The sequence below is a fragment of the Priapulus caudatus genome, unplaced genomic scaffold, assembly GCF_000485595.1.
Source record: "Priapulus caudatus unplaced genomic scaffold, Priapulus_caudatus-5.0.1 Scaffold7, whole genome shotgun sequence".
Classification (NCBI taxonomy): domain Eukaryota; kingdom Metazoa; phylum Priapulida; class Priapulimorpha; order Priapulimorphida; family Priapulidae; genus Priapulus; species Priapulus caudatus.
This window is the reverse complement of record NW_014577068.1, coordinates 31,223-39,583: the sequence shown is the minus strand read 5'-3', so window position 1 is coordinate 39,583 and position 8,361 is coordinate 31,223. Positions and strand designations below refer to the sequence as shown.

The following is an 8,361-nucleotide window of genomic DNA, read 5'->3' as shown; positions in this document are numbered from 1 at the left end:
CCTGCGTATGAGTAAAGAAGTGATCAAAATGATTAAGTAGTAAGGGGGTCCATACATATTCAAGTAGATCTGTGTGTAGAAGTAGCGGGAAGCGACACCTCACCCACACTCGCACTCAGATGAGAGACCGGATACCAGAGAAGCGTCGCCTGAGAGGTGTTGATCCTGCCCGCTAATAAGCGCGTCGCGCCCGTTAGACGAATTCCCATATGTAATTTCCTGTTTTGTATTAAATTGCCAGTAGGGGGAGCGTGCCGCTGCATATTTTTGTCGGTAACCATATAATATAACGCTACACTTTCTTTGTTCAGAACAACTGAAGACTTGGAAAATTTCCACAGCTTGGTAATAGCCTATGCTTCGGAAAGATATGGCTTCAGGTATTAACTAAATTACGACCTAAGTTACAATGATTGCAATGATATTCGGCAGCAATACTGAACTGCACAATTTTCTCGCTAATGTAAACAAAAAATTTTGAAAATCATATGCCCCTTCATTTTAACAACTTGCTGTTATACACTATCTTGCAGCTACCTAGGTCACGACCTCTGTGTCAGGATAGCAGCCATCGACCACAATGCTCATCATGACAGAGAGTACGCTCGAGACGAGTCAGGGAAGTTGATGCAAGTTTTCATATGGATACATTACTAACAACTCAGTGAGTAACAGCAAACATTGTTTTTACTTTCAACAACTTCTATGCTTTATATTTTGCTAGTCTTGAATGAAATCACGAATATTCATACATATATACATTTGGTAAGATCATTGATTTCAGTTTTACAGATGTAATCAAATATAGTGTAACTGTATAACCTGCATTAACATTGAACATTCATCTCATTAACAACATGTTTAAAATGCAAAAAGTATAAATGACTTGTGAAATTATCAGCTTTACATACATGTATTGCTTACGATTTTTTATTTACAAATGCTTTTTGCAGCTTTCACACTCAATGGTCAAAAGCGACAAAACAGTGGAGACTGCGACCCGTCAAAGTGAAGAACCACTTCAGCTACATACCATTACTGCAGAAAATGGTACTGCGGAAACGTGAAGAACACGCCGCAGAAGGTGGAAGACTAGAGGAAGCTGCGGGCCTCATGGAGAGTGATCCCACACGTGTGCTGAAAAACATTGCTACGGCGCCGAAGCCGAGCCAGGAGGAGCTGCTCCAGACATGGTTCACACGATATGGAGCAAGAAAGCAAGACATGGCATCGGAAGTCAAGTCCTATGTTGCACGTGTAAATAGTAAGGAACCAGGCTTCATGGCACAAACAGAGGAATCCTCTACTGATGACAGCGAGTAACATGGCAAGTAAAGGCATATTATACACAAGTTGTGTTTCTAATTAATTAGGTAGTATATTTGGGCTTGGAATATATAGTAGTGAGTATAAAATGTATATTTACAAAATATTGCACTAGCTGACGCAATGAAAAGTTGAGTTGAACTTGCTTAAATTTTTAATTAAAAAAATACCCATATAATTATATGCAAGTGATTTTAACATATCATAAAGGGCATTTATAGAAAAATCATTAAACAAACAATATATCTCAAGGGGAAGGGTACATTCCTGAGAAATAATAATTTGGAAATGCAAACATTCCATGGTAATTATTATATACTCCAAACGTTAAAAGAAATAGATTATATGCTACTAAACAATGTTTTCAGTTTATATAAATATGCTGCAATATTTACTTTGACATGAATATAACTAATTTACATCTGTACATCAATTGCAGGAAACGGCGCTACAACGAGACCACGTGACAAGATGGCCATTTCACGCAACTCTATACATGTGACAGATAGGACCCGTAAATTTAACATTTGTATATTATTGATTTTCTCAGATAAAATCGTGTTCGTATATAATCTAGAAAAGGATAACGATAAGTCGTACATAAACTGTTATCGCTGTGCAGCATGTCGGTGTAGAATGGGTTCAACTGCTAAGTGAAGACAAGTGGTGATACCGTTATGCCTTGTAACACTGATGAATCTGCCTTAGCATTTACTGTTGCCACACAAGTTGACGTTAGTTGAAAGTATATTCTTAATCGAAAGTATGTTGCCGAATAGTAGAAACTGCTCCTACACGGAATCCGGTATAATGATCATTTTCTGATGGATGAGAATTTCGAATGGAATTCACAACACATGATGGTATCACGACTCGTCCCTTACCGGTTGAACCCATTCTCCAGTATACAAACTGGCGATACGCCGCATGGCGCATTGCATCGTTGGTTCGTGCTTCTGGTAGACAGAGCAAGTCTTCTCTGTAGCACAGAGCGACCGCTAAAACAGCTCTGTTCAGGCATATGGTGGCAAATTCTGCCACCACAGTTACACATAACCCACGTGATTTCCTGCAGCAGAGCTGTTCCAGCTGTGTGGGCATGTCCACACAGTTGCCACACTGGCAAAATGCTGGTGGTTGTGGCGTCCCATCAGGGTCTCCTCCTGCTGCTGCTGCCGCTGCCGCTGCCGCTGCCGCAGTCTCCTGGATTTTGGTGACGTCATGATTCGTTACAGCCAGAAGTGACTTTTCCAGCTGCCACCTTGGCAACATTTTGACATACTCCTGAAAGTGAAATTGTTTAATTATAATAACTAACTTTAATATAATTTTTATTTACTTATTTTGTTACAGAATATATATGTAACAGAATTAACCGTAATTGACAAGTGATGTTTATCAGTATTGATTAGGAACTGTAAGTTATCTGTAGTGAACAGTGTATGTGTCTGGTGTTAATTTTGTAACATGTTTAGTCTATATTTGATTTTTTCAATGACATGTGTTTGAATAGTTGGTTTGATAATGCCGTTTAAATATCATAAGAGAAACATAATTGACATACGTTGTATTTTCACACAAAAAACAAACCTCTGCAGAAGTGCCACTGGTTGACGGCTGTGAGTCTGCCACACCGGTTTCTGTAGTATCAAACTTCCAACTCCTGTGAGCCTGTAATTAGAGGTACCTAGTTTTATTGTAAACAGATATAACTGCATGTATTGTACAGTGTTGTACAAAATCGGAGCATGTATGGTGCAAAATAAAACATTTGATAACTAAATACTAATTTCTTGTAATTGCACAAAAACTAATTTAATGTTATGTTACTAACCCGAGACTTCTTTTCCTCAATTCTTTGCCGTTTTAATTTCCTTTTCTGTGAAAAGCAATATCACATATATACTGTAAAGTCATAGAAGTTGATAGTGTATTACTATCATTAATCAAAAATTAGGTGATAATGTAAATAAATTAGTTTCAAAATGCAATACTTCAAGTGTTATAATCTATGAGGTGTTTTTCATTTTCAATCATTATTTCAAGTTAAAGCCGCACTATACGCATCCAAACGCTAATTTCTCCAGTACTAGACTAGCAAATATCTCGTGTCATGCATAATCACACTACCTTATAGCAAAATAAACTATTTCCTCCCATTTCAGTGCGCGTTTGCTTAAAACCCACAAGAAAGAGGTGCGAAATCTGGTAATCTGGCGCCAACGCTAAATTGTTTGCCAAACCATTTCGCCAAGAAACGGTTGGGTGACGTCACATGTTTTTATATTTGCTACACCCGTACCGCTGTACCGCAGCACCGCTGTGCGGTTGCTTGGCAAGGCAACGCGAAAGTGTCAACAACATCGGAGAATTTGAACCAAATTGGAGGTATTTTCAAATGCCTTTTATAAGACAACGCACAGTGAAATGGGAGGAACTAGAGTTTATTTTGTCATAAGGTAGTGTGATTATGCATAACACGAAGTATTTGCTAGTCTAGTACTGGAGACATTAGCGTGTAGATGCGCATAGTGCGGCTTTAATAATTCCATCACCATCGAATAGGGTCTAATGGTATATTTGCTATTGATTATAATTTTGAAGCACCTAAACGGACGTGTGTCCAAATGACAGAACATGTAAAAGCAACGTGCAGCTTGTAATTGGTATGAAGCAAAAGTTACCTTGCCGGAAGAAAGCACTGCCATTTGTTGTAGCGTGTCAGTGCTCTTTCCAATGTTGACAAGAATAAAGTGACTGTCATCTACAAATGAAACTACCAACTCCTGCAAAAACAGAGAAAGGTCCATTATTTATGTTACCAGACCACATTCAAGGGCTATCTATGTACACTGTTATAAACAAGTAAATCAGTACACTTGGCTCTGAAAACCGTAAATGTCCGTAACAAATAAACTGAGCTCTCGGCACTATAAGGCGGCAAAAGAACTGTTGAAGCACGGCGTAGCTTGTAGAAGAATCCTGCGCAGGCGTACGGTAGCCTGAAATGTGTTCCCGCTGGCGCATGTACAGTGTGTAGCAAGCAGCGTGTAGTATTCGTTCGTGCGACGCGTATGTTTTTAATGTGAACAAGTGCCGCGGAGCGACAGCGCTCATCTAACGTCTACGGTGGTGACTCTGTGGTGGAGTGGTGGGATTCTAGTAACCCTGTTAGTCCAAATGTGTTCACATACACGCCGAAACAGTGGAATGCACAGGGATATGGTATCAGGAACCTTCTCAAAGGAATGTTTGTTGGGATCGTTATGAAAGTTGCCACGATATGGCGCGTACGTTTAAGTGTCTTCAGATTAAAAATGGAAGCCTCTCATCGTACGTAGTAGCCAACAACTATTTGCAAGACAGAATAGGTAAGCACTCATCCATTTACCTACGCAAGGCTACAGGCCTGCAATAGAGGAGGCTACCACCTTGTAACCAATTAACGCAAGCAAAAACTACACAGTACCACCATCACATGCACTGGCCAGTGGCCACTTGCAGTGGATTCATTACGTTACATGTTAAACATATCTCTATACATGTACACGAGGTATTCGTGTAGATTGCTATATGAGTTATTATCGATTTAAGGCAGCTATTTTAACCTTCTTTCTAACGCAAATATGTTACCCTGTGGCTTTTTTTTTTGATATGATTAGCGACATGGTGTTAGCCTTCATATGTCCCAGGCATGGTTAATTAGGATTTTCTTTTCGATTCTTATTTTCCGTGTTTGAATTTTCTTTCTTCTCTGTAGTTCTTCCTTTTTGTTGCAATGGTTGTTTATGATCACTATCTGTAGCAAACCGCGGGCAGTCAATAGAAAAAGTAATTTTGCTTCTACGTTGCCCAATACTTTTGCTTACATTGTTGCGTGTCCGTTGTGCCGGTTGGCGCGCGTTTGAAGCCATAAGCCATGTACGCATATATGTCAAAGAATACTACAGCTCAATGTAATTGTACGTATGCTTAATACTTAAAGTTATATCAATCCTTATAACGCGAGCTTAGCTTTAGCGTATTTTCTTGCTTATCGGCCCTGCGTGTTTACTTCGATCTATGTTTGTATATATGTTACTTGTACTTGTAGGCGTAAAGGTTTGAGTGTTTTTTTCAATTGGCGTAGTTTCTTTTCATAATACTCCTAGACGTCAAAGAAACCCTGGGTTTGCACTAATAATTGTGTTTTAGATATACCTGTTGTTCTATTGACGTTTAGTTCACACAGCGGCTTGCGTTCTGAGTTTTAGCAAAATACGCCGATGCTATCTTTGTGTGGAATTTTCTTCTAGCAAATAATCAACTCCTTGAATCATTATGACAATAATTTTCTCGTTATTGTTAAAATCAACTTATACACAAATATTGGTCCTACCAAGTTGTCCATAATTTTAGGCTGTACTCTCATTCATCATCTTTTCTGACTGTCTGACGTCTCTTCTAAGTTCAATCTGTCTTTATATCAACACACTGGACAACAGGAACAATTCGCTTATGTGATGTATTCTTCCAGCACGATTACGAGTGGGCTTTCTGCTGTACAAGGTCTATTTCTTAAGTACTCCGTCAAGATCTTCTTATGCTCCCACCACGTGGCATTATACAAGTGAACCTTTTCACAGCCACTGTAATTTCTATTGGTATCAGAAAAGAACGCTTTTGACCCCAAAAACAAGCGGCATGCCCTCTCTCCTTTTTGCCCGATTACAAATTTATTTTTTTGGGCCACGGAACACGCCAAAATACTGATCGCTCTCGTTCCTAGTTTTCGCTATTTTTGAGGGTGTTATGTTGTATCCCTATGTAGACTGAAGGCTCCCCCAGTTTCCCGAGTGTCGACATAAAACGAGAAATCTCGAGGATTAGTATGCGCAATGTCTGGATTGGCTGCAAGCCATTAGTGCGCGAGTTCAGAATCATTCTGATTTCCTATCATGTTACTACGTTTGTTAATTGATATTATATTTTCGTCTATCAGTCTTTAATTTATGTGTCCGGTGCCTTGACAGAACCCAGTATATCTGCTAAACTGCAATTTAGTGCGCTCTCATCATGCGGCAAAAATTCATAAGTGAATCAACAATTATACTTTGAACTGTCGCCAATCATGTTGTTTACGGAGCGCAAATTGATACCTCTCTAAGTGTCTCTTAAGTTCATAACTCGGTGTGTTTGAGCGCACAACAGCACGCTGCGTCCGTTGGGTCCTAGTTTTGTCCGGAGTTGCGAGGCACCACTAGTCCAGGCACCACGGTATCGGAGCCACACGTGGAGCAAACTCAAGAATACAACGGACACAAGTAAAGGGCCGTGGCAGCATCAGCAGCTGGTGAGCAGACCTTTCTTTCTGCCAACCCAGCCGTGTTGCGCACACTTTGCTGGCGCCGTTGACTTAGACCAACACGCGGAGCACAATGTTTTGAGGCTTAAACATATGTTATTCACCTTGTTAATTTATATGCCCATGTAATATACGTAACTGCCTACTGCATAGTACCCGCCGCGTAGTTTTAGGAGGTATTGCGGTCGTCGGTACGCGGTCATTATGTATGCAAAAAATAGGTAAAGAAGTAGAGTTAGAACAGGAGAGTAGCGATATATGTAAACAGTCGACGTTTAATATCTTACCGAGTGCACAATAATTGTAGGGGTATCCCCGCTGTTAACCGACTACGAAGACCCGGCTGTGAAGCCTGAAGATATGCCATATTGTAGCGATGCAAAAAGGGCGCGAGCGAAAGTTAATAGCAGGAAGGTGGAAATGTAGATTAAGAGCGACAGTAGCACACGCGCGGTAGAGAACTTAATTTGGGACGCGGGGAGCATAAGATTGTCCGTATGCCCGGCGCACACGTGAGTTATTTTACTCAAGTAAAATGACGCATGAGTCATTTTACTCACGTGTGCGGCGGATTATCGTTGAGTAATTTGACTCATGCGTCATTTTACTTGAGTAAAATAACTCACGTGTGTGTGCGCCGGGCTGTATGCACTTAAAATAATTGATACTAGAAACCAACTGGTATTGTTAACATTTGAGAAGACATATGGTGTTATTAGCTTTAGAGGGCCATTGGAGTCATTAGTTCTAGAGAGCATTCATGAGAGACGTGGCCAACATAATTAGCCAGTAGCAACTCCAAGGGATAGTAAAACGCATCCAGAGATGATGCAACCAGGAGTATTGCCAACCAGTCAGCGGCGAGGAGAATGGGCTTGGAAACGTTTCATAATGACGCTAGAGTGACCACTATTACTTGACCTATCAATGTCCGAAACCAACCAATAGGACCGATAGGCGAGAGGGCCGGCGTGTTAGGCAGAACACGTGTCCACCGAAAAGCCACGCCCGAGATAATGTAATATAATATATGTAATAATATATGATAAACATACGAATGAATAAATAAATAAATAAATATAATGTGTATATATAAATCTGCGTATACTTTGACATAATATTCGACGCATTTATCCCATTACACACATGACGGACCTACCTCCGTGTACGTGCAGCCTGTTCTGCTAGCATCTATGACAAATACGACATACGCATATATACGCTCTCCTATGACACTATTTGTCATGGGAAGATTCTTCCTATGACAAATATTGTTGTATGTGTTGTGCGCATCATAGGAGCTTAGAACCGCTATTATGAACGCATGTAAGCAGTGAATTTCAGCTGTAAAGCGGAACGAAGTTGACTCGCCAATATTTGTCATAGGAAGAATCTTCCTATGACAAATAGCGTCATAGGAGAGCGTATATGCGTACGTCGTATTTGTCATAGATGCTAGCAGAACGTGTTGGTAAGTGGCGTACATCAATTACCCCCCACGACCCGTGCTGCTTGTCTCTTCACCATCTCCTAGTTACCTAGCTCTGCTGTCATTGTTTGTAACGAGGTTCCCACACGATGATGGCCGCTGATAGCTAAGTACCACGTTGTGTAACTGTGTGACTTTAGTCAGGGGTAGTAGAGAAGATAAGAGAGGAAAGAGAGAGAGAGAGAGAGAGAGAGAGAGAGAG

General features: G+C 40.4%; 2 protein-coding genes across 2 annotated transcripts; one reads left to right on the top strand and one right to left on the bottom strand.

The window, feature by feature from the left end:
* Positions 1-288: 288 nt before the first annotated feature.
* Positions 289-1,456, top strand: LOC106806143. The gene is made up of 3 exons (XM_014808010.1): positions 289-380; positions 534-664; positions 954-1,456. The coding sequence occupies exons 2-3, from the start codon at positions 642-644 to the stop codon at positions 1,321-1,323; spliced, it is 393 nt and encodes a 130-aa protein (XP_014663496.1). The 5' UTR covers positions 289-380; positions 534-641; the 3' UTR covers positions 1,324-1,456.
* Positions 1,457-1,467: 11 nt separating this feature from the next.
* Positions 1,468-5,716, bottom strand: LOC106805642 (P2X purinoceptor 7-like). Its single transcript, XM_014807331.1, has 5 exons — positions 5,705-5,716; positions 4,011-4,112; positions 3,161-3,205; positions 2,917-2,997; positions 1,468-2,610 (listed from the first exon to the last, which is right to left on the bottom strand). The coding sequence occupies exons 1-5, from the start codon at positions 5,714-5,716 to the stop codon at positions 2,080-2,082; spliced, it is 771 nt and encodes a 256-aa protein (XP_014662817.1). The 3' UTR covers positions 1,468-2,079.
* Between the last annotated feature and the right edge of the window lie 2,645 nt (positions 5,717-8,361).

Excerpts from the sequence above, each read along its gene's own strand:
- LOC106806143 (XM_014808010.1), top strand. The coding sequence starts at position 642 with ATGGATACATTACTAACAACTCA. Across the intron at positions 665-953 it reads GATACATTACTAACAACTCA|CTTTCACACTCAATGGTCAA; the intron begins GTGAGTAACAGC and ends TGCTTTTTGCAG.
- LOC106805642 (XM_014807331.1), bottom strand. Across the intron at positions 2,998-3,160 it reads TTGAGGAAAAGAAGTCTCGG|GCTCACAGGAGTTGGAAGTT; the intron begins GTTAGTAACATA and ends CTCTAATTACAG. Across the intron at positions 2,611-2,916 it reads CCAGTGGCACTTCTGCAGAG|GAGTATGTCAAAATGTTGCC; the intron begins GTTTGTTTTTTG and ends TTTCACTTTCAG.